General features: G+C 43.5%; 1 protein-coding gene across 1 annotated transcript in view; it reads left to right on the forward strand.

Annotated features, from left to right (window-relative positions):
• The first annotated feature begins 4,534 nt into the window (after positions 1–4,534).
• The window catches only part of PDIA5 (protein disulfide isomerase family A member 5), a 98,288-nt gene continuing 76,501 nt past the window's right edge, over positions 4,535–26,321 (forward strand). Inside the window, exons 1-3 of the mRNA XM_059476419.1 lie at positions 4,535–4,664; positions 16,052–16,178; positions 19,163–19,250. Of these exons, the coding sequence (XP_059332402.1) occupies positions 4,581–4,664; positions 16,052–16,178; positions 19,163–19,250 (299 nt within the window). The 5' untranslated portion in view covers positions 4,535–4,580. The remainder of the gene's footprint in view (positions 4,665–16,051; positions 16,179–19,162; positions 19,251–26,321) is intronic.

A 26,321-nucleotide genomic window follows, 5' to 3' on the forward strand; every position in this document is an offset into this window, starting at 1 on the left:
AGGTTTTTATTTTACTCAGGAACACATTATATCCAGCTTTGGAGACTCAGTCAAAGAAACAACAGTGTTCTTAACAGTAGGGCCTCTTAAATGTAAAGGGGCATGCAGACCTCAGACTTAGAGAAAGCAATAAAAACTATAATGGAAAACATCTAGGAGGAAATACTTGGAAAATATCAGCACTCAACTTTTAACTGATTCCTGCAGTACTGACTGTTTTTTTCCTCTCATATATAAAGAGCATCTGTATACCTGTGGTCCAAAAGTACTTTTATTCTAGAATGAAGGAAACAACAACCATAACGTATAAAAGTAAAATTCCCATGAAAGCACACTGCATGTGTGTATTTTTTCTTTGTAGTGTTCAAGGTCTGTACAAAAAGTCTAGAGGCCTTCTAGGTCTCCAAAATGGAAAGGATATGATGTAGCAAATGGAGGCCCAGAGTTCTATGCTGCAGAGAACACCATTACAGAGCACTGATATTGAAGCATTCCAACTAAACTCCATCCCAGCTTGCCTCCATGCCATTCCCATTGACCTCAGTGAGAGAACCAGGTGAAAAGCACAAATATGTCACAGCTTGAATAACAAGCAGTCTCTTGAGACTCATGATGTATTTTAAAATAGTGTTAAAAAGAGTTCATGCAACAGTATGAAACTAGAATGTGTGGCCCAAGAAACAATCCTTTATGTAACCTTTGTATCCATGATTATGGTGTGCTAATGGTATTCCGTGGAACTTGCTAGTTGAGTTATGTGTATGGATAGGCTGCATCTGCAGCCCTGCTGTCAGATGCTGAGGAGGCTGCAGGAGTGGAAAGCTGCCTTCAGGCTCTCCCCTCTGACAGACATCAGCTGGAGAAAAGCAATGTACAGCTGTGCCTCTTCTCTGAGACCACTCCCACGTGAAGTCCTACAGGGGCTGGTCCTGTCTCTTCCTTTTCATCATGTGCTGAAGAGCTGTAGGAAGGTCATGAGGAGCCCAGGGCTATGATACCATCAATCTGTTGATGGCAACCAGCTCCTATGTCTCTTTTCAGCTGATGCAATCAGTGCCACACACAGATGTCACAAAACTTGCAGGAGATAAGCCTGCAGATCAAAATCAGTTGGCTGAAGCTGAACTAAAGAAGGAAGAGATGAGGGAGGAAGGAAGGAAGGAAGGAAGGAAGGAAGGAAGGAAGGAAGGAAGGAAGGAAGGAAGGAAGGAAGGAAGGAAGGAAGGAAGGAAGGAAGGAAGGAAGGAAGGAAGGAAGGAAGGAAGGAAGGAAGGAAGGAAGGAAGGAAGGAAGGAAGGAAGGAAGGAAGGAAGGAAGGAAGGAAGGAAGGAAGGAAGGAAGGAAGGAAGGAAGGAAGGAAGGAAGGAAGGAAGGAAGGAAGGAAGGAAGGAAGGAAGGAAGGAAGGAAGGAAGGAAGGAAGGAAGGAAGGAAGGAAGGAAGGAAGGAAGGAAGGAAGGAAGGAAGGAAGGAAGGAAGGAAGGAAGGAAGGAAGGAAGGAAGGAAGGAAGGAAGGAAGGAAGGAAGGAAGGAAGGAAGGAAGGAAGGAAGGAAGGAAGGAAGGAAGGAAGGAAGGAAGGAAGGAAGGAAGGAAACTTTGTGTAGTTAAGGCAGTGAGCAAATCATGCTTCCATTCTGGGCAAATGACATGTAGCTTTGGGTCCCAGCAGAGCCTGTGTTGCCCCTGGATTCTGTATAGCTTGAAATTTGACTTGTATCTTTTTCTGTCTGCTCTGCTATCACTTTTTGTGGTAAAGGTGACTCATTTTATCTTTTGTGAGAAGCCAACAGAGACTTGTTCAGGTTAAAAAGAGAACAAAGAATAAAGCTTATCAAAAAAAGCAGAAACATAGAGGAAATGTGGAACGTGTAATTCCTTACAGACATACTTACTGTTCAGTCCAGTTTTGTATTTTATTCTTGGTAAAAGAGGTGTTTGAATGTAGATAGTCCGGTAAGGATTAGCAGACCCAGTGCAGGCCTTGGAAACGAACATGGTCTGAAACTGTCTGGTTTTATAGCCTTGAGCAAATCATATAATCTCACTGCCACTGTTTTCTGATCTATAATCCAAGGGTAGTAATGCTTTCTTCTCAGTGGTGAATAAATGAATGCTTTCATAGTGTTTTGCAGTGCCATATACAAATATTACAATTACAGAGAAGCAAGCAACATATGATATTAATGTCAAACAGATACAGGGTAAACTTGGGATACTAGAAAGCAGTGCACTGAGATACAACTGTAATGAGTTCATTAGTAATGCACGACTGGATTGATTAAGTAGTGGCCACTGTGTAAAGCCTTGTCTAGAGCTGATACTTGATATATTATTTTGACCTGCGACAGATGCTCAATGATCTTGTCTCTTAAGTTTTGGCAGTGCCTGTCATGTCAATACAAATTACTGAGCTGTACTGAACGAAAGAAGCTGTAGTTGCCACATGGATACCTTTTCTATATTCTCCTGTATATAAAAACTGCAGCTTCCCAAACTGGATTTTTTATATAACCTTTCAGAAGCTCAGTTTGAAATAGCTTGTCGTCTTTTTTTCTTTCTTCCTGAGAATGTTTCCTCTTGCCATCACAATAAAAATGTACTGCTGTGACAAAACAACCATGTTCCCATGATTTTATCCTTTCCTATCACAATGGCAGCACATCCTGTATGGCTATGACACGGCACAGAAAATTCTACCACACTGAGGTTACTTTTACATTGCCTGATAATGGTAACCGTGATGTGAAGCATCAGAAGATATAACATTTTTCTACACAAAAGAGTCACAGGAGGACTCAAGCAGTCTTTGAGGATCTGGATATCCAGCTGAGATTAGAGGTCTGGACGTGTCAGGGTAGTTGCATGCAGAAGCTTTTCAGCTATAGGCTGGGGATTTGAAGATGAACAGCATCTAGAAGAGGTTACCTATTCCTGTTAGTTTTGATAGCTTATTTGAACTGGGATTGAACTGGACATCCAGACCCTTTTACTAGCAGGCTGGTTATCACAGGCTAGGAGGTTGGCACCAGCAGTGGTGGTAACTAGTGCAGCCCACCCATCTGTCCATCCATCTATCCCAGTGCAGTCAGTAAGGACTGCAGGTGAGAGGAGGCAGTGTGGATAGCAATAGGTTAGGGGTGCAGATATTTGGCATAAAGGATGTTTTGTTTTGCGTCCTTCAACTGTGAAGTGAAAAGATTCATGCTTTTTCCTTCCCTAAGTCTCCCTTCAGCCATCCATCCCTTCTAATCCCAAACTCCTTCTGATGGCTTCAGGGCTGTGCCTCATGTGTGCTTTCACTGGCATTTTAGCAAGAGCTGAGGATTGCTAACCTTGTTTTAAGGCGGGCTAACCGAGGCCTTTTGCAGATGGGAAGCGAGGCATAGCACTGTGAAATGATTTGCTAAAGGTTATCCAGCTGTGACTGAGAAAGTGTGCTCTGATTCTGCTGCAAAAGATGCCACAAAAGTGTAAATGCTAATAGTAATAACTTTCTCTATGTGTATTTCTGCTTTGCAAAATTGTGTTTCCACCAGGGGACTTGTTAGTGTCAACGTCATTCAGTTTTCATCATCACCACTTGAAGTGATCAGTCAGCTGTGTGGATCTACAAATTGCTCCCTTGCAGCCAGCCTCTTAGTCTAATGCTCGGGTGACAGTCAGCTGTAAGGATCAGGCTCGAAGATGCCTTTGATTTTCCTTTGATGTTTCTGAGCCAAGGAAGAATTTCACGCAGCCACTGGGCGGTAGGTGAAGATCCCTTCTGTTTGTGGGAAGCCAGTTATAACGTGGCTGACCTGCCCTGACCTGAAGATTACTGGCAGGACATCTGGGATGTCCTTGCGAGGCAGAGCTGGCTCACTGGATGTGCCAGACTCAGGGCACAGACCGATTTGTTCGTCTGGATGCAGCAACCATTCCAATACTGTGATTATAATGGAGGCTGCACAAATTGATCCTGGTCAGACTCAGTGTATTTATTTATTTGCTTGCACTTTGGCATCATTGCCGACGTGTGAGGATAAACAGGGTTCACCTTTAGGATTTAATGAGCGGGAACAACTTACAAGGACAACAGGTCCTAGTTTCTAATCCTCTCTACCAGTTAACTCTCTCTCCCCTTTCATTATTTTTTGTTCCATTGTTCACCTCTTATTCCAGATCTAAGATCAGCTAAAGCTTTTAAGACCCCAGACAAACAAGCATCACGAAAGAGGTTGTGTGCCAGAAGCCTCTTTGGAGTAAGGCACACGCCGGGAGAGAGGTGGAGGCACAAAGAACCCCGGACGGGAGGCTAGTGGGACGTGAGAGAAGAGCTGGAACTTTTTAACCTCGGCTGAAGCAAACGGGACTGGGATTTCGGGCAGCATTTCGGTAGGGATTGGGCGTTTGTTCCCCAGCGCGGGAAGGCTGCGGTAGCGGCACGGTCCCTGGGGGATGAGCATCCCGGGCGCGGGCCGGACTACAGCCCCCGTCATGCCGCGGCGCGGGCGGGCGGTGGCGGCGAGCGCGCCTGCGCCGCCAGACGTGGCAGCAGCCGCAGCGGCGGCGGGTCCGGAGCGGGTCCGGCGCGGCGGCGGGATGGCAGCGCCGGGGCAGGGCGCGGGGGCTGCGCGGCGCCGCGGGCGGCTCCCGCCGCTCCCGCTGCTGCTGCTCGGCCTGGCGGTGAGTGGCGCCGGGGGGCGGCGGAGGCGGCGCGGGATGTCCCCCGTCCCCGGGCCGGGGCGGGGGCGCGGCGCGGCCGGCGGAGTTGGGCGAAAGTTGGGAGCGGGACGGGCCCCCGGGGCCGGGCGCGGCGGCTCCCCCGCCGCTCGCACCCGCCGAAGCCGCGGGCGGGCTCGGCTCGGCACGGCTCGGCACAGCCCGGCATGGCCGGGCTCCGGCAGCGCTGCTCCCGGGTGTCTTCCCAGCGCTCAGCCCGTGTGCTGCTCTCCCGCTTCCCCTTTCCCTCCTTTCCCTTTCTCTCTGCCTCCCAAAGCACCGCCCGGAGGAAGCGCTCCCCGAGCGGTGGCGGGCTGGGGCCCCGGCTGCCCCGGCCCCGGGGGCTCCGACCGGCGGCGCTTCGGTCCCAAGTTTCCTGTGGAAAGCGGTGCGGTGGCAGAGGGTTTCCAGAGGATTTCCCCGGTGGCGGCTGTGCCGCAGCGGAGCTGCCGCGCTCGGCTTCGTGCACCTGTGTGCAGCACCCCCGCCGCGGCACCCCCGCCCCTGCGCCCCTCGCATGTGGCGCTGTCCATCCCGCTGCGCTCCGGGAATCGGGCTCTGCTTCATTGACGTTACGCTGACTAGAGCGCTGCTTACCTCAGGGAGGCTCCTAGACTTCCAGAAATACTTTAAAGTCTGATTTTACTTCCTTTTTCTTTTTTTTTTTTTTTTTTAATCCACAGAATTTAGCATAAATAGCTCAAAAGATTAATGAAGCCATGCTTTAAAACAGTACTTTATTCCATTTATTATCATGAACTACAGTTCGTCCTTCTGCCCGGGCAAATGAAGCTAATAATTAATGAAAAATTACGTTAATCTTTTTATGCACAAGTGATCTGAAACGTATTTGGAAATGCATGACTGTGGAGTGCTCACCTAGTTCATACAAATCAAGTGTGGAATTGCTAATTGCCATATGCTTATTCTGTACTAATATTAGAATTGCCTTAGTGGGACAGAAAGATTCAGCCCTGCCTGATGTAGCCTTTTGCCCCTGGCAGGGCCATAGCTCTCGGCTCATTCAGGAGAGAGGAGAAATGCTGTGCATTCTGAACAACTTTTGCATTAAGCTTGATCTAAAATCACAGACCTCTGCTATCTTCACTTCATTGATTTCAAGTGAAACTGAAGGCAGGCTGAACTCTCCCTAAATGCTGGAGAGGTCTCACTGTGAATTTTTTTTCTCTGTAGCTCATCTTTAATGTATGCAGTAGTTTTCTCAGTAATGCTTGTGGCAGTGCATTCCTCAGATTGAGCATGTACTGTGGACCAAGGGAGTTACAAGTGGACTGATTTTCCCTCCCTTCAAAATAGCTAAGCACATGGAGTTATTTCTGGTATTTCCTACTATATCCACTATGACTGTCAGACCTTATCTTACTCTAACATTCATTTTATGTTAATGTAAATATTTTCCTGTGATTTTTCTTTGTAGATTAAAAGATATTTTCCCCATCTTTCTACATATGAATCTATTGTTCCTAATTGTCCTGGTTGCTCTCTTTGACCTTTTGTGTTGCAGAGCTGGTATCTTTGAGATGAGCAGAGGGGCCCTGCTGTTGTCAGTGAAATTATACAAAGCCATTTTAATTTATCCACATTATTATTACTTACCTTTCTTAATTTGCCACAGCAGTTTATTTGCTCTGTGATGCTTCATGCTGAGCAGATGTCTTCATTGGGCTGTTGATTCAGCTAATTCTTTCCCCTTTGCTGTGTACAAGTAGTTTAAATTATTTCTTCCAATTTGCATTATCTTGCACTTGAAGGTGTGATTTTTCATCTTGAAATACGTAACTCGCTGTACTCGAGGATTGAAAAACTAGTTTACAACTTTACAGCTGTGAACATAGCAAAACCTGCTTTTAATTTATTTTGAATAGATGTAAGGCTGTTAAATCAAATGGTTCTCAGTGTATAAAGTTAAACTAAAAGTAATACCAGCTGCTTGGTAGGTCAATGAGAAACATTTTTTCCTTCCAGCCAGTCTTTTTTCATGTATCCCAATGTGTTTTGGTTTTTTGGCTTTTGTTTTGTTTGTTAGTTAGTTTTTCTGGAAGTGCTGACTATTTGCAGTGCACCTGGAACGGCAGCTAGAGTTGTGCATGCATAGCACTTCTGAAAAATAGGGCTCATTTTTTGACCCAGAATTGGGGGTGGCTACATATATAAAAGGGAACCTACAAAGCTGAGTGAAAAATATGTTTCAGTAGCTTCTAATATAAGCTGTTAATTTGTTACTTTCAGCATCACTGTGGGTGAGTGACACACACATGAGAAAGATGGTGGGGGGATCTCTGCCTGCTGCAGTTTTATTTCTTGAATGAGTTGGAGAGCCATGAGGAAGTTGTGGGTTCCCTGTTTGGTTTATCAAGTGGTTGACTGTATTTCATGCTCGAAGGACTGAATTTACTGTTCAAGGCACTGGGAAGGAGTTTTACACCAAGGTGGATTAGCATTTCCTCTGGTGCATCAGGTGCTGTGCCTTGCCTAGCAGAAGGCAGCCACTGCTTCCTGCAGGATTTTGCATCTGGGTCTGTTTGCTTTGCAAACACTGATGAATATTATCTGATACCAGTGTGGCAAAGATCAGTTTGTCTTCCAAGTGTTGGCTTAATGACAGAGAAACTGAATCAAGAGTCCAGCTGGCTGAGCACTGTTGGGAAGCAGACTTTGTGACCTGGTGCCACTCAAACCCAGTGCCTTCAAAGAAGGGCTTGGAAGGAACATTTTCGGCTTCCAGCTCCTCAAGCACTCCCTTAATCCTTAGGGAGTGCACTAGTGAGCCCTGACACTGACTTGTGAATCCCAGCCTGCAGGGAGGGCTTGGCCATGATTCCCTGTGTGCTGAAGGCAGCCCTGCAGCGTGGCAGCAGTGGCTTGCTTCTGGTGAGTTTGCAGGCAGGCTGTGAGCGCTGCTTCATCACTGCAGTGCTCAGGTGCTGCTTCCTGTTGTGGCATTTGGGCTTGAATTCAGGAGTGCCTCTTCCCATCCAATTACTGTTTGTACCACGGGAGCCTCTTTGGGCAGTGTTTCCTGGCAGTCAGAGGGAGGGTATTGCAGAGACAAATTCTTACTTGCTGTTCCCCCACTGTATTCATACTTTGTCCATTCCCTCTGCAAAATATAGATTTGTAAACTCTGATGTGAGCTATGCTGTGTGTCCTCAGATGCCCTTCCCAAATCAAGCCCTGGCTTCGTTACTCCACTCCATGCCTTATGGAGGGATGTTTTCAATCCACTGAATTTGGTGCCACAGCACCTGTTTAGCTCAGAGCCCCTGAGATGCTGGAGGCCCTGCAAGCGTGGTGTCATCAGAACTGGTGTTTCTGCCCAGGGGTGAGTTCATGGTGTCCTGAGCCATTGGTGATGGAAGAGGTGCTTGTTCTGTTGTTGGACATTTCTTTTGCCTTTTGGTGATGGAGTTCCTTGAATTCTCTGTTTCAGTAAAATGGAGGTAGTGAGGTATTTCTTGAGAGCTGTGGCTGGAGGAATGGAAAAACTCTGGCTGCAAATTGCATTGCACTAACTAGCATTGCCTTAAATTTCTTGGTGCAGGCAGGGTCGCTTTGTAAATAAGTTGTTGTTTACCTTGTTCCTGCCACCTTTTCAAGGTTGCGAATGGCAAAAAATTGTGATGGCAAAGCAAGTCTTTAGCTTTGGCACTGTGTCAGCTGTGAGTGGCTGGTAGCGTTGGTGGAGGGTGCTGTGAATTGCACACTTGCAGGACACAGACAACAAAGGTAATTTAATTTGTGACTGTCTTGAAGATGTCCTGTGTTGTTTCTGGGTTTAGAGTCATATAGCCTGTTTGCTGGGTGACTGCAAAGAGACTTTTTCTCTCCTCTCCTCACTTTTCCTGGATATGGCACACCATGACTGTGGGGTTGTGCTGCTCTAGGATCAGCTGTGTGCTGGTTTGTTCTGGTGCTGCCTTCCTTTTGCCTCTTGCAGATCACTTCCTTTCTGTGTGAATCTTGCTCCAGCTATTAAACTTTGTCTCCCATCACCTGGCAGAAGAATGTGAGGATTAATTAGTTAACATTTGTGCAATGCTTTGAAGATAACAAATGCCATATAAAGTGCTAGAGATTTTCAGGTGTTATCTGTTGCCCTCTCTTCCTTATAAATCCCATTAATAGTGGTTCTGTCTTCTTTTTATAGTACCTCCTACGTGCTTCTTGAGTAGGTGGTATTTCTTTAAACGTCTTGAAAACCCAAATTTTAGTGGGGGATTATGTGGCATATGCTTTGCTCATGCCCTTAACTTCTGTAGCCAAATGTGCTTGCTCAGAAGTGATATCTGAAATATTATTTCATCGACAGCTTGTTTAATATATGTATGGTGCCATTGCCTGGCTTGAAGAGAGAGAGCTTCACGTTCATAATAAGGAGAAAATTCTTTGTCAACGTTAGTAATTGACCCTATTACAGTCAGTTGTTAATTAGTAAATGGTTGCACAGGTTTTCCTTCACAGAGCATTGGAAAACCAGTGATAAACCATACAATTAATTTGCTTCTCAGAGCCCTTTAGAACATCCTTTAGTATAGACTATTATGCCTGTAGCTTAAGCCCCACTGTGTAAGAACAATATGAACAGTAGAGTCTAGTCAAATCTTGACGTCTCCATGGTATTTTTTGCTACCTTCTATATTTGGAAAGTGAACATAGCAAGCACCACCTTAAGTGGAATGTCTTATTAGTAGCGTTCTTCAGCCTAAGTTAGAGAGTACTAAGACACTCTTTGTCAAGATTTTAATTTGCCTTCCTTTGAAAACAAAAGAAAATATGTTACTTACCTCTTTGCAGATATGACCCTCCATGTCAGTACCGCTTCTGTTTTTTAATTTCTGGAGCAGCTTGAGGTGAGAGTTAACTGCTATGGATTATGTATGCAGTAAGAATGTGTTCTTCCACAGAGCTTGTGAGAATGACCAAAACCCATGAAGTGTCCAGTGGGCATCTCTGCAAATGTTGGGCAAAGCCACAGTTTTCAAATGCTGTTGGTCTTGCAGTGCAGAAGTTGTTGATTTTCCTGTGTGTCTGCTGGAGCCCTGCTCACCTGGCCATCCCATGCTGCTGTAGGTGTGGGAGTTGCTGCTCCCCACTCCTGTTGGTGGCTTTTTGGATTGGTCACAGACATCACTGAGCAGCCTTTGTGCTGGGAGTCCTAAGCAGGTTGCATTTTGTGAGCCCCCACAGGGGCAATTGGCAGAAGATGGTTTTGTGATTCCAGTGTGATTGCAGAAACTCCTGCAGGGGCCACTTGAGCTGTGACCCTGAAGTCTGAGACCCAGGAGCTACTACCCTTTCTCTTCCCCACTCCACAAAGTAGTTTTTTACCAGGCTTCCTTGAGGTACCTCTGGGTGACAGAGCTAACCTGTCTCCTCCCATCTGATTTGATTAAAATGTTTCTACAGCTATTTTAGATATTAATCATGAACGAAAGAAGGGGACTGTCCTACTTATCACTATCCATCTTGGAAGGCATTTGTTACAAATGGCTCAGTGATCAAAGCAGCACAACCCTGAATGTAAATAGCAGCAGAGGCAGGGCTCCTGAGTGAAAAGCAAGCAATTATTGCACAAGGTCAAGAGTGGTTTGTATGATGAACAAGGAAGATAAAACATCTGCAGTCAAACTGTGATTCTTGTAAACAAGAAGGCTTTTGATTTGAACGTCTTGTATTTTTCAGTGGGAAGGAATTAGGAGGGAAGCAATGGGTCAGTTTCTCCCTTGTGCTTGCCTGGAGATGACTTAGGCCTGGTATTGGCAGTACATGCACCGTGTCTGCACCACGAGACCTGGCTGTGCCACCAGCTGATCTGCAGATTTACAAACCTCTGTCACCACAGTGCAGAGGTGTCCCTCCAAGTCAGCCTTCTGAAGTGCAGTGCACAGTCCATCACAGGGCTCATTTTGGGAGCTGAGTGGGAAAGAAAAGGTGAGATTCTGTTTTCTTGCTGGGATTTCTTCCCCTTGATCCCCCCCCTGCCCCCCATTTTAATGTGGAAGATGAGACCCTTACTCAGAATGTGAACTACTCCCCTCCTGAAGAAGTTTAATAATGAAATAAAATTCAGTCATCTCCATTTCTGCTTGGAATTTTGAGGCAGGTTTCCTCTTCAACTAGACTTCTAAAAAATGCCTTGTCAGACACAATCTGTTTCATATGCACAGGGTTGCTGATTGATCATATTTACAGTGGGTTGAGTGCTGTTGTCCCAAAGTGAGAATGACACCAGTGGGTGGCTAAGCTAAGGCAGAAATCCGAGTCAATGTCTTCCTGCAAAAGTAGAGTTTAGAAATTGTGTTAGGCTGTGTCCCTGCCAAGCAGCAGTTGTGCTGGAGTCTGTTGTCGCAGCCCCAGCTATTGTTGATGAATAGTGTGCAAATTGGCTGCTAATTACACATGTGTTAGTGTGTGCATAAAAACTGCATGTTGACATATGGATTCAGGCACCTAAGCACTGTTTCAGCTGCATATCCATTTATACTTTTTATGCATTATTTGTGTCCAGGGAAGTATATATTTCTGGCTCTTGAGCTGGAAATAGGAAAAATTGGTAGTAGTTTTTCTGTCCAGTGTGCGCTGCTACTCTTCTGATAGAAAACAAAATTAAATAAGAAAGATCTATTTTCTTGTTTTTAAAACTGTGTGTTTTCGTTGCCCTTGATGTAAAATAAATACATAAGTATTCTCCAGATATGCTGCTTATCCTTTGCAAAAGACCATGCTGTCATGAAGCTTTTGTGGGGAGCAACTCATAAATTGAACTGGGTTCTGTGGGAGCAGTAGTTAACATTTATCACATTTAATTTGAATAAGAAATGTAAAATATGAAAATACATTCTTGTGGCTGTTTGAAAGATATTCCCTTTTTTCATTTTAAAATGAGATTCAGAGAAGAGTAAAAACTTGAGAAATAGACTCTGCTTTCTCAGATCCTTGATAATTTTGAGAAAACATGGCCTGAGGGATGACCACATTTTTCAATAGTGTCAGTCCTGGAAGTATAATTAGCAAATAGCTATTTGCCTGTAACTCTCTGCCTCTGGGTTTCTGAAAGCTCAGATCTTCCTTGGGTACCAATTGTAAAGGGAGTGGGGTTGTGGAGTGTTTACTGCTCTTTAACACGTGCATATGTTTGGCAGCTCTGCAAGGAATTACTAGACAGTGGGGAAAAAAAGAAAATTGAACCTTTTTGACTGATCAGGCTTCTGCTACCAAGCTTGCAAGATCATATATTTAAATACAAACTTTGAAGAACAGAGACAGTTGGAACACATGGGGGTTTTGTACCTTGTACTTGAATAACTGTCTCAGCAGTTTTGAATTGACTGTCCTGAGGATTTGGGTTCACTTATGTTTTCCTTGAGAGTCTTTCATGCATCTCAGACACTACAGTCACATGACTGATGTGTGACCTATGCCATAAAAATTCTGTGAAAATAAATTCAGATTGCAATCTTGACCTGGGGAAAATCTGCAGCCTGGAGTTGGTATGAGATTTGCATTTCATAGTCTGCCACGTGTAGTCTGTCTTTTTTTGAAGGTCTCCACCAAAGTTTCCTGCATCTGAGAACACCAGGTGACAGTTGTGTCACCAAGCCAGCCATGGATAAGGACCTGTTACGATAGGCAACTGTGCAAACACAGCACAAAATAAAATAGACCTTCCCTCAGTTGTGTTGCAGTTTCTCTTTGCCATAACTGGCAAGAGTGGCAGAGATGTTGTTCATGTTGGTCCTATTATGCCTTTTACTTTGGCAGGTATCAAGGTGGGCAGCTTCTTGAGAAAAACACTTGGAGCACTTCTTAACTTTTCAGAGGTGGTCATGAATAGATTTTAAAGCTTTAGGATGCTCAAGTGACAAGAGAGTTTAGCTTGTTTCTTATTTATAGATTTCCATATGTGTGAATGTAGCACTTCCTGACGCATATGAGAAGAGGCTTCCTGCCCAGGAGGGACTGTCACCTTTCCTGACCTTTTCTTTTTTTAATATGCGCTCATCTCTTGTGCCCTGGATTTAAACAAGAAGCAGTGTGCTTGATTGGGCAGTGCCTGGCTGATGAGCTCTCCTGCAAAATGTCTGGAGTAAATCTACCCGAGTCATGACTTACAAATAAATTCATATAGCACAGTACATGCAAATTAGCTTCATCTTTGCTGCTGCTTTACCTATGGGCTGTGCAGGAACATGAGCTTGGTTCTCTGTGGAAGAGTGCAACTGCTTCTATAGAATTCTTTTTTCCTGTCCTCTTAATTTTACATTGTTGCCAGAACTAGAGGCTGTAGCTGCTGGTACAGTCATCACTGCTGTGACTCTAGAGCAGGGCAGAGCAGCCCCGTGTTTGGGACTGACTCCTTGATGTCCCTTGCCTTCAACAGAGCTGGTAGGGAAGGCAGAGGTTCTTCTGGAGGTTTAGCCATAAAGCAGCCTCTTGTTTCTTCCTGGGTATTGATGAATTTCAGCAGGAGAAAGTTGGAGAGTGCAGAACTACTTAATTCTTATCAGTTTGCAAATATCATGTAGTGCAAACAGAATCAGGGCTGGCAAATTTCTCTGCTCAGCCAATAACCTCCCAGTGCTGCTGCAGCTGCCTTAGATGTACAGGCAGGGCATTTCTGTCCAACTCGATGCCTTTGGCTTGGACCTTCTGGGTTTTATAACCAGGAAAGGCTGCAACATTTATCTTAATTAAAGGGAGATGATGATTTATTCAGCTGGATGACTGGTGTGCTTGTATGCACAATGCCTTTCCCACTGGGTTTTGGGCTAAACCATGGGAACAGAGAGAGCTACTGTAGTAAAACTGCAGGAAAATGAGTAGCATGTATTGATTTGGTACTTGGAGAGGAATTGGGCAAAGAAGCAGTGGATATATGCAATGTGACATGCATCTCCCTCCAAGTTCCTGCTGTTCCACCAGTGCAGCAGGTTTTCTGTTAGTGGCAACACTGACAAGGCACTAGTTAAAGCTGTCATTGTTTTCAGAATCCAATTTTTCAAGAAGTTTATAGCTCTGCCATTTTAAGGAGAGAAAGGAAAAAAAAGAGAAAAAATTCCTGAAACTGGCAAAACAGCCTTTCTAACTGGAAAAGACAGGGAATGCCTATACTTAAAACCATAAAATGGCGTATGTTGGAAGAGAGCTTAAAGATCATCTCATTCTAACACCCCTCTTCTGAGCTGTTGGTGAGCACTTTAAACAAAGTTTACAGTATCATTTGGTGTCATGTTGAAAGTGGCATTTGTGGGGTGTTTTAGTCCAATTGCTTCTTTTTGATAGAATTCACAGACTAGAATATCCTTGAGTCCAGTTTTTTAAGCCAAATGAGCAACCTGTAGTTTCACTTTTTCTGTGTGTTCAGCCTTAGTTTCAGTTAAGCTTATTTTTTGTCTTCTGTAATTCAAGGCATAAATAGAACTGTAAGACACTTGAATAGTTACAAAAATTGAGGTGAAGGGAAGAATTAAAAAAAAAATACTTAGCTTTAAAAAGATCTGCCCATAATGTTGGATTAATTTCTCCTGTGCAGTGGTTGGTATTGATGGTGTTGGGGAGGGCTATTCATGTCTGTGTCACCTCACTTAGCCCAGCTAGATTTGCCTGCTTTGACTGGCAACACCACATATTCATCTCAGAAAATACACAAGTGATACACATACATCAGCCTGGAGTAGGAAGGTTGAGCCCTGGACATCTGGATTTAGAAGAATGTGAATCTTTTGGTCAAATTAAAGCATCAAGGACATTTATACTGAAGCTGGAGGCTGACTTGCAAATGTACTCTCTTCCTCTCATAATCTGTCCATCTGGGGCCCAGTGGTGGAATCCCTGCCTGCAGAGTGGGGTAACTTGTTCACTGTTAGATTTTGTGTTATAGGTGTATTTTCTGGTAACTTCTAAGTTCTCAAACATCCTGGTTGTTTTGAGGATGATCTCCATCTCGGTTCAGCTTCTCTCCGTTGCCTCTTGTGTCCCAGGATTCCCCTCATGCCCTTTTCTTTTCCACATGGAAAGACATGTGGCATTTATACAGTTTGCTTTGTAGGTGCAGGTTTTGTTTCTGAGCCTCAGTGACTGTGGTGCTTGGAAGTAGCTGAATTTGAATGAAGTGTGTGCCTGGGGCTGTGTGTTCTGACTTCATTGGCTTAGTCCCTTCTTTAAATACTGCATGATGTAACACATGGGATGCAAGATCTGCCTTTTGTTTCTTCACATCCAGTGTGGACATATTTTCCAGCCTGGTTGGAGTAAGGCACGATCAAAATCAGTTCTGTAATTAAGGAAATGTTGAACCTCTTGTGTGTGTTAGGCAAATGAGCTAAAGCTTTTACCCAAGCAATTAAGTGTTAAGGTTTTACTGTAAGGTGAATGGAAACTAGATAATTTCTCCAGCTAAGCTTCCCTTAATCATTCCATTAGCACGAATTCAGTACAGTGCAGAAGGCAAGCAGCATAGCCTGATGGATAAGATTATTGTTATATTATTATTATTGAAGAATATTGCAGTAAGAATAAGCAGTAAAGGCCCCAGCTGAGGTTATGGTCATAATTTGATATGAGCTTTACTTCATGACAGTCAAACTCTGCTCTGGAACTGTTGTGATTTAAACAGAGTAAAAGATGCAGTGGAAAAAAAAAACTTGTTTGCATAGATCCAGAGCTGAGATGCAGAGAGATTAAATGCTGTGTCTTCCAGGTGGCCAGTGGAAGCTGAACAAGGCACTGCTGTGTGTGTGACACGGTGTGGGCACTGGGAAACATGAGCTCTGCTCCACTTTGGAAGGGTGGGTGGGAGAGGGCTGTGCTTGGTGCTCTAATGCGGATGCTGGATTGCTTGCATTTTCTGCTCTCATTTCCTACATCTGCTCCCTGTCAGTGTGGGTTATTTTAACTTCATGGCTGTCTTCTGTAGGGTATCAAAGTGCTGGATTGAGTTTGCAGCATATTCAGAGACGTAGGGACAAGAGTGCTCTCAAAGTGGCAATTTGCTGCTTCTCTTGGTAAAGTATGTTAATTCTACATAGAATTGTTATCTGATTATCTAACTTGGGAGCAGACTTTTAAAGGGGGTGGCATCTTAAGTAAAACCATATTTCTGGATGTTGTGTTCATTTTTCCCTGTAAGGGTACTTGTTAGGAATGTATTGACCCAGTTTCAATAAATCACGTGCCTGGCATTTTTTCTTTTAGTTTTGCTGATCAAATCAATGTGATAGCCTATTTAAGGCAGCATGTCTCAAGATTATAAAAAAAAACATGATGGCAATTTGCAAAAGCAGGTTATCTTTGTATTTGTGACTGATGTTTTTGGCTCTCTGTTTCCCCAGGCATTCTTGCCAGCATTCGTGCACTCATTGAAGGTGTCTCCACTCATAGAAAAAATAAGTGATCACAAGGATTTTAAGAAGCTTCTCAGGACACGGAATAACGTACTGGTGCTCTATTCCAAATCTGGTGAGTCTTTTTTTTTCCTTTTTTTCTTTGGTGTTACAGCTTTTTGTGCCCAGCAAGGTGTGTACCAAGGAGCTTCTATGTGACTACAGGGGCTCCTTGGGGACTGGAGTCCTTTGTTTTAATTCAGAGGCTCCTGATGTTTCAAGATTGAAATCATCTTAATTCAGCCTTCTAATTGCTCTGTCACATTGGCAAAAATGTACTTTATTCTGGCTTTGTCTCCAGAACTGGCTCCCTTGTAATAAGAGCTTTCTGGTGTGTTTATCACAGTAGTTTGCAAGTTTTGATTTCCTGGTGACACTGAAAGGCGTAATGAATAGTTACAGTACTGAAATCAATCCATCTTTGCTTCTGACAGTTTTGAGTGTCCCATGGTTGTCTTTCAGCTTTAATTAAAAAAATATAAAAATAAAAAAAGAACTGTTGTGTAAGATGGAAAATGACTCATTTCACATTATGCCACCTGTCCCCTTGAATCTTTTTGTTGGTTCCTCTGTCATTCAGGTTCACCTTTCTGGCTCTCTGCAAACTGTTTGCTCTTCCTTTGCTCTGTTCTGCTCCTGCTCTACCTTTTCTCCTTTCTTGCCTTGGTTTTTTTTGGGGGGTGTTTTGTGTAACACCATGTAAAATCAAGAAACTATCTTTAAACTCCATACACAAGTGCAGAATACTTTTGTGAGTGTGGAAGTAATTGGACAGCAAGAAGTAAAATGTGTAATTAAGCTGATTTTCCTTCGTGCTGTATTATTTTTGTTGTTGCTTCCTTCTTTATCCTGTAGGCAGACAGGACAACAATGCCTTGTTTGGGTGTTGGGTTATCCTTTTCTGACCTTTTCTGTTGCAAAGGTCTTATGTCAATTAAACACAGTGATGGTAGGGTTGCTCTGGGTTCACAGTGTATCAAATTGGAGCAGCATATGGTGACCAATATCCTCCTCCCTCTGCCCCCCAGTATTAGAGAATATTGCAGGCAATTATGTTCAGGTCCTGGAGTAATTAACTTTATTTCCTAAAGATATGCTTATTCTGAAACAGTTAAAATTATATACGTGGCTTATTTTTTTTATTGAAATACTTGTGTTTTGCTATAATGGGGAACTGTGAGCGCTTGAACTTGGCCAAATGGTTTTGTAGTAACAGGTTCAAAGTGAAAATCATAAAAGAGTTTCTAATGCTTTTTGATTTTTGAAAGGAACACTTTAGATAAAAAGACATCTGTATTCAGCTTCTTAAAGGGAAAATTTTCTTTTTACGCTTAATATTTTAAGTGGTGGTTGCTTTCATTTTTAGCAGCACAACCAGAACACTTCAGCTGTGACACTCATCTAATAAATGTTGCCCTATGGGCATTGTTCAAAAGCCGTGTTATGGAGATTTCTTTTTTTTCTGTTTTTGTTATTTAATTGGTTGGTTTTAGCAGTCTAAAGCACTGCATGCAGAGCTGACTGTGGAATTAATGTTTCTTCCCGGAACAGCGATCCTTGCACAATTTGAAATCTCTTGCCCAGCAGTCACTCAGAAAGAGGGGAGGGGAAAAAAGAGATGGGAATTTGGAGATGTAATTTCAATCCCAGATACACATCCCCCAGCTGTGATGAGATGTTGGCTGGCATTTGGTCGTACTGCTGGAACAAAAGCTTTACTTCCCAGCTGAGCAGAACTAGATGTCACTTGCTATTGCAATCAGAAAATTCATTGGTTTGGGAGGTGTCATAATTTGTGGGAGATGTTTAGTTCCCCCTGCCAGCTGGGTGTCCTACCAGGGGTACTCAGCTACTGAGTCTTCTGGGACAGGCTGGAGGCTTATTTTTAAAAGTGTATTTGCCAAACTGTTCCATTCTAAGCACAAAGAATTCCCTCACCTAAGTCCCTGTGTTGGTGAGAGGTGGGAGTTGCATGTTCTGGGTATTGGGGGTATGAGAGTTTCTGGAGAGCTGATACATGTGGGTTGGTGTCTCTGATGGCATCAGGCCCAAGCAAAGTCTGTAAAATACAAAGAGGCTGTTTCTGGCTCAGGAGATTGTTGAGGTAAAACTTGAGAAGGTTTAGAAATTATTTGATGGGTTATCCCTACATGCTGTTTCTGCTTGTCTACTCTGACATCTACAGGCTCTTACTTCCTCAAATGCTGGAGACAAGATATTGGTCTGCAGAAGCATTCTGTCTGTCCCAATATTGCCATTCTTACATTCAGTTACTTGAAGTAGTTGTGGAGATCTGAAAGAGGCTCTGGGTTTCTATTTTCTGCTCATTGAGGAAGGAAACAGTTCCTGTTAGATTTTTTGGGGGGAATGGATACTTATTTGTACTGCTATATTTTTCTCTCTTCTGTTTATTTTTAATACCATTCATAAGACTGTTTTGGAATGGTAGTGATTTGCAAAACCTGCACATGTGGCATGACATTATAAAAATCTCTGTTGAGTATTTATAATACAGCCAGTACTTGGAAGGACCTTTTCTGGGTACTGCTTATGACTGTTGGTTTGGGTATCTCCCAGGGTTATTATGAGGATAAAGTCTGTTATTTTCTGTGTATGGCTGGGGTAGAATTAGGGAGGCAGAGATGCTGAATGACTTGGCCTTACAGCTGATGAAAGTCCTAAATGAAATTGCTCTAATTAGCAGGCTGTGGTAGAAACTGGTTCATGCCCAGCCACAGGGAAGAAGGCAGTGTTGGGATGGAAGCTGTAGGAGAGGACACCATATAGCTCTGTAAATGCAGCTCAGGGAGTGTGTCTGGAAATAGCAATTTCAGTGTGTTGTTTAAGGGGGTAGAGGGAAGGAGCAACCCAGCTTCACCTGCAGCCAGCTTTCCTTCTAGTTTACAGAAGATTTTACTGATCCCTGTTACACTGGTTTCTTCAAATGAGACAAAATGTTCTTGGGGTGCTTTGGAACATAGAAATGCAACGTTGTGTTGTTTTGTGTGGAGTGGTAATGCTATTATTAACAGAGTTTTATTATTTAATTTTGTCTTCCAGCCACTGCTGCTGAAAGCTCACTCAGATTACTGTCCAGTGTGGCCCAGGAGGTGAAAGGACGAGGTACTATAAGCTGGATAGACTGTGGGTATGTGTTGTGCTCTTTTCCTTCTTATTTTCCCTTTCCCCTTTTGGCTTTTATTGCTATCTTAGCTTTTTTATGGCTCTGAAACTTTTTGCCTTTAAGTGGACACATAATTCTGTGTAGTTTCTTCTATAGGGAGCTTATATCTTACCATCTTCTCCTCCTTTGAACAAGTGGAAGGGAATAATTTTTTTCCTTATGGCTGTTGTTACTTCTGTGGCAGCATGTTTTTCAGCCTGAAGCTGAGACCCCAGCTAACATTGCCTTTCATAGGTGACACACAGGGTGCAAGCTTTTTTTCCACAAGCCAGGGGAGGAGGAATCTCACATGTTGTGCCTCAGCTGGAGGGCAGTGCAATTCTGCTCTGGCAGCAAATATTGTGTGAGCAGTAAGGCTGTTTGCTTGGTTTTGAAGCATCCACCCATTTGTGTTTCTCAATAAAATGTGTTTTCTTTTAAAGACCTTCTTCTGTGGTGGTATAAGTTGTGGCAATTTTTAACGTGAAGGCAGAGAAACTTGTTTTTGTAAGTGGTGATATGTGTGGGGAGGAATGAACAGGTGTGTACTTTCTGGTTTGCAGATGTGAAAATCTCCACTGTGGTTGAACTCAATAACAGTTTGCTTGTGGTTTTAGCTTGTGTATTGTAGTGCCTCTGCAGCTCTGAGAGCTTTGCCTGCAGGTGGCAAGTTCCCCTTCCTGCACTGCAGAGGAGCAGGTTGCTGCCTACCTGTGTGTTTGGGTGGATTGCCATGGTATGAACAGATTGTACACTGTGCTCAAATGTAAGTCAGCTCTGCACATCATGTGGCTCCCTTAAAATTACACTTCTGAAACTAACCCTCATCCATCAAACAGTGACCCAGAATAAGTCATTGGTAAATGGGAAGTTAATGTGGGTTTGTGGTTATTAACCTGCCCTGCTCCCCCCTGCCACCAGGCAGGTATCTTTCCTGTGGAGTCCTGTGCCTCTGCCTTCTGTTTGCATTCTGCTGGGCTCATCCAAGTGCACACACACTTTCATCTCTGCCCAACTGGTGGGGACAGAGTTCCAAGTCATCTGCTGGCAGGAAGCAGGGCTGTTCCTCAGAGGTCAGTGAAGCCTGCAGCACTTGCCACCTGCTGAAAAGCCAGTGGATTTTCAGTATTGACTCCGACAAGGTGAAGGTTGTGAGGAGATCTGGCATACCTCTGAAATCCATGAAAACCAGTCTTCATTTCTAACAAAAGCACTGATAAGTAATTTTTTGTTGTCAACAATGAGGGCTAGCAAATAGGATACTGAGCCAGCCTCTTGGCTTCAGCCTCTTGGCTTCAGTTTCTAATCAGCTTCAGTTTCTGGTTATGGCCTGCTTGTTACCTTTTTGTGTCTTTTGTTTTAGGCTACCTCTGTGTTGGGGGACTTAGTGCTTACTCTGGGTGTGTGTATGTGGTATATACAAATCCTGGATGATGAGGCTGTTCATCTGGTCCTTCAAAATATAATACTGTAATACAGTATAATGTAATGCTGTAACACAACTAAACAAGAACTCTGTTCAGGATTTATTTTAGTGCTGGGTTGGACAAGAAAAGATTCGGTGTTTAGGACTTCAGTTTGAAATCCAGGGAAATTCTGGCACTTAGTTCCACAGGTCAGTCTCCACTCCTGAGTTTGTAAATAATGTTGATGGGAGGGAAGTGGTTTTTGATGGGGAGGTTTGGTTTTGCTGTAAAATAAAATTCAATTAATCAAACCCTTGTATACTCTCATTTTCCAAATGTTGGCATCTAGACCAAACTTTGTTATGGAAGCTACTTGCAAGAAATGTATTTTCAAGTCTCTCCCATGCAGTGCTTTAATACTTTTCATAGGAATCTTGGTACTTGCAGTGCCTTTCCTCTCGCCATGAGGAGGAAATACTGAAAGGTGAGTTAATCTCAGACAGTGAAGCAGTGTGGTGAAAGTCATGCTGTAAGGGGTTGGGACACCTGAGAATAGATTGGTAGATTGCCAAAATTTGCAGTAATGCTGCAATCAGATTACCAGTTCCTGAGTGGCAGGCAGTGACCAGGATGTTGTAACATGACAATAGGTGTAATTCTCTCTTTGAGGGTAAAGCAGAGCTGTCTTTCATGTCTTGTTTGGGAATAACCTGGAAAAAATAGCTGGGCATTTTTCAGAGATGGACTTCTATCCTTCTGTCACTCCTGATAAGGGATACCATAACAGGGTCTGTGAGCTTGCTGCATGGGGCAAGGTGAGCTGGAAGACTGGCTTGTGGTAAAAGAGGTCTTGGTGGATGCAAAAAGAAACCCCAAACAAATAGTTTGAGGCTAAACCAAGTTTTGTGGTTGATTTGCTTGTTAACTTCTGAAGCATTCTGAAATCAATCTAATAGTGTTGAGGTAGCTTTTATACAATTTTTTTTTTCATGAAAGGTTTTTTCCTTTGCATATTGCTTTTTAAAAAATTGTATACAGATGGCTGCACCTGTATACAATATAGCAGGCTGTCACCTGCTGCAGTGACAGTACCAGAGGCTGCAGCAGTGCTGTCTGCCCCAGGTCACAGAGGGCCAGTTGTAGGGCCTGGGCAGCTGAGTCCTGCCAGAGCGGCTCAAGCCATTCTCCTGCAGCAAATATGCTGGGAGGCTTATTTGCAAGTCTTCATGCTGAAACAAACAGCACACAGATGCAGGGATATTTACAGCACAGGCTCAATTTGTTTTACAAATACTGACAAGAAATGTCTTGTTTGGCAGCAATATTTAGCGGGAAATTTTGGCTTTGCTCTTCACATCCTGCTGCACTGGGCTTCTTTGCCTTCGGATCCAAGCGTTGACAGGGCTGGCATACATGCAGAGTTGTGGTTTGTGCCTCTGCTTCCCTGTGGCGATGATGGCAGCCTTTTCTTTCCTTTTTTTTACTGATGGTGCTTTTTTTTGTTACTTGTAATTCTCCTTCCCCTCATTTTCAAGAGAAGGCAAGAACATTCTGCTGCATGGACAGAGATCAGTGTGGATTGCTGACTCTCAGCAGCATGTTCTGTATTTCATGTGGTGGAGGGGAGTGTGCAGGTTTGTGGCTGAAGTGTGGCATTCAGGACTTCCTGAATGCTGGTCTGCATGGAAACCGTGCTCCTTGGCCTTGGCTTCTGTTGTGTCTGTGATTTAAGACAGGGATTAGCTTTGAGCTTTCAGTTCCAGGTTGAGTGCTCTCAGAGAGAGAGGGAAGTTAGTTTTTCAGCATGATGTGGGGAAATGCTTGGTTTCTGGCTGAGACACTGTCGAGTAGAGGACGTTGCCACTTAATTTGTCACTTGGAGGCCGGGTAGCAGAGACCCCCATTGTGCTGGGGCTTGGGAAGTGTAGGGCTGGAAATGCCATGTGCCTGCCTTTCCTGCACAGCTGGGCTCACTTGTGCCAAGTGCTGTGCTGGAGTGTGACCCCCCCTGCATGTGGCACTGCAGATAAGGTCCTCATTGGGAGAGCTCAGTCCCTTCCTGCAGGCAGATCCACACCTCCTCCTAGAGATGAAGGGACAGCTCGAGAATTGCTCCCAGCATTGAAGTGGTCAGTGTTTGCTGCTGTGGGCTGAGATAGCATATGTGGCTCTATACATGGTTAAATGTGAAGCTATTTCAATTATGAATGAAAGACCCAGCAGTGATGTGACAAAAATATGCCTTATTTTAGCCTTTACATGTTTTAATTAGGAAGTCTTTGCTGAGGCGTTTGACGTTGAATGAATGGTGGTGTGAGAGACAAGAGAATACTGAACTAATTATGCCTGATGAGATGCATGGTACTGGGGATGGAGCACAACATTGCAGGTTGCTAAATCCTCAGTGTTCCAGAGAGATGGAGCAGGCACCTTGGGAACAAATGTTCTGGGGCTCGTGTCTGGGGACATGGCACGTTAATAGGAGCTGGGAGTCACAGCTTCTGTTCCTGACTCTGCTAATGAGTCACTTCTTGTTACTTTGTGCAGTTACAAAAGGTGTATCTGTTTTCCAGGCAACTGGGTAAATATTGCCTGATTCATTAGTCAATGTTTATAAAGAGTGTGGAGAACTTTGAAAGGAAAAATGCTGCAGCAGCATGAATGGGTGCTCTTTAGGGCATTCCGGTGAAATTGGAATGGGCATGTAAGAAAGCAGGAGGTTGGGCTATTTATTGAATTATTTTTTAGTTGTAGGCTGATAGAAATTGGGAGGATTGAAGGGCATCATAGGGAATTGAAAGCTTAGGATATCTGCAAAAAGGCACAAAAGGATGTGATATTTTCCATCTCAGAGACTGGCTGCTGCTAACTCTGGTTGGGGTTTGTGCTGCAGAGCCTCTGCATCCCCCTGATCTCACAAAACCTCAATTTTTTAAGGCCTGGTAAAACTGGAGTTAAGCACTGATGTGGTCAAGTAAAACAGGAGTTTTGTTAGAAACTCCTGTCAAATCTTTGTGGTGGCAAGTAAAAGGTACAAAGTGATGTGCCTGGGAACATAGCAAGATGGAATTGCACAGTAAAAGTGATGTGCCTGGGAACACAATAAGATGGAATTACCTTTTGAGTAAAAGACAAAGTTGTTGCTGCTTGTATTTAAAGCAGACGAAGCTCTAGTCTCAGTTTGTGATGTCCTGAGGTGTGGTTTTGAAGAATAGTCATTACAAAGTTATTCTCTAGCCTTCTTAAGTGGGTTTTGTGACAGACCACAGTGTGGGCAAGGACTGATGTTATTTGGAAAAGTGTAACTAGTTTGGGTGACATGGAAAGAAAGTAAAATGGCTTTGTTGACAAGCAGAAAATGTGTTTGGCAGGTTATTAAGCACATTATGATCAGGTGCAGCTTTGAAGAGGTTGAAAGTAGCTCTCTCCATCCTGAATATGATTTAGGAAACACTCCTGGATTTTCCAGTTATTGAATTGTCTCATGTTTTTATTGACTATAACTCCTGCCCAATTGTGGATTGGTATTTTTTTTAAAAAACACCCATTTCTTTGGCTTTGGGTAATTATTCTCTGCTCAAACTTGCATGGTTCCCTTTACTGTAGGTCCCAAACATAAACAAAGCTGTGTGATTTCCATCTGCTGTCATAGCGCGTGTGCTTGGCTTTAGCACATCAGACTGCTAGGAAGAGGAAATGCCATCTGGTTAAAATGTCTGACTAATTTTTGTTTGGTTTTAATCCCACTTTTTCTGCTTTTGTGTGTCATTCTTTTAGTCCCTTTTGTGTGTCATGAGTATCATTCTTGTAGTCCCCACCCCCAATAATTACTTGTTATTGTAGCAGTCCCATGACACTTAGCAGAAAGGTGAGACCATAATTTGGCTGGCAAAGCAGTACATTCAAACCTACACAGCTAAACATGCTGCTTTACAAGAGAGCCAAATCTAAAGAGTACTTGTCTCTTCTGGGGTTTTCCCTGATATCCTTGTTTTTCCGTCTTTTAGATGAGGTTTTCCCAAATTTCTGATTTCCTAATGCTTAGATACAGAGCGGCTTTACTTATCCACGCAGTCATAAATGAATGTGTTTAATGCCTTGACATAGCAGGGAGAAATTTCAGAAATAAGGCTGGCAGTACAGATGGTGTTCGAGTAATTTTGCTCTCTAGTTTTTACCTTCATCCTGTAAAGCCACTCAGAAGTAGGATTTATTTAGGAGAATAAGTCTACTCATCTTTCGTACTTGTAGCTGAATTTTAAAGCTGATAAAAAGCTTTGAAATTGCACATAAAACTGACCAGACCTAATAAAGAGAGAAAAAAGAAAGAAGCAATGCTGCTCTTGCCCTGGTACAGCCCTTTCTATCTAAGCAATTTGTGGTGTCTGGGATTTCTGCATTTCCCACAGTAGCCTTGAAGGTGCAGGGCAGCTCAGGGGAGGATGGCTCACAGTGCCAGCGTGGGGGAGGCAGCAGGGGCTCTGTGTGCAGCTGCTCCAGGGGAGGTAAGGCAGGTGTTCCTCAGGAGCACTTTGCGAGTGAGTTATGCTGCCAGTGTGGTCCTTGTGTGAGTGCCATTTAAAAGGGCAAACTGCATTTACAGCATAGATTTTCGATGCCTTCCTCCTGTCTCTGTCATAACCTGTCTGTGTGGTTAAGGCTCATTCATATTAAAGCCTTTTTATTTTACTGTAAGAGTGACCATGCAGCAATCTGAAAAAAACTTCTTTTTTAAGTAAGCTGTCAGTTCCTAACTTGAACCCTTTCAGTCTGGTGTATTGCATTAATTCAGAAACACAGAGCAATTAACTAAATCCACAGCAGTGGTTGGGGTATGAGCCTGAGCTCATGTCTGTTTCATCCTAAACTTGAATATTCCATGGGTTTTGCCTAGAGTTGCTCATTAACCAAATCTTCAGCGTTGCTGCTTTTCAGATCAAAATGAAGAGTAAGCCAGCTCAGATTTAATGTAAAAGAAGTCACCTCTGTTTTTCTGCACCCAGTAATTCAATTAAAACATCCTCTAGCATCCGTCCTCTCCAGGCCCATGGTGCACCTAAAGGTCATAAATGGGTGCACAAAGGGCTGCAGCATCTGTGTGCCCATGAGTGACATGTTGAAAACCTGCATTTTGTGTTCTTAGATTCCTGTGAACCCGAAGACAGAGTAGTAGTCATCTTGTGTCCCAGGTTAGGGCAGTGTTCCCCTCTGCCATGTTGTGTGATGGGGGAAGCTGCTGCTTAGCAAAGAATTTGAGTGTTAGGTGGTTTTTCAACTTCCTACAAAGCCTTTGGTAGCTCTTGTGAATTTGTTTACCTTATTTCTGTGCAGGTATGTGGGCTGCCAAGTGTCTCTTGCTAATTTATATTTCCATGGGAAGCACTGTTCATTATAACTTTGTGACTTTCTGCAGGGGCTGGAGCTTATAATTTTTTCCCTTAATTATTTTAGCTTGGCGATATGATGATACGTGTTACCTCTTTGTCTTGGTTTTCCTTCTGCTTTTTGGCTTGCTCCTGCTTGCAGTAAGAATTAATCTCATGGGTTTTAATTTTCAAAAAATACTTCTTTTTAATCTTATTCCTCTAGATCCTTGGCCTTTCTAATTGACTAATGGGCACAGGGAGTCGTTTGTATTGGGTGACAAGTG

This window comes from Ammospiza nelsoni, chromosome 7 (assembly GCF_027579445.1).
Source record: "Ammospiza nelsoni isolate bAmmNel1 chromosome 7, bAmmNel1.pri, whole genome shotgun sequence".
NCBI classification, from domain to species: Eukaryota; Metazoa; Chordata; class Aves; order Passeriformes; family Passerellidae; genus Ammospiza; species Ammospiza nelsoni.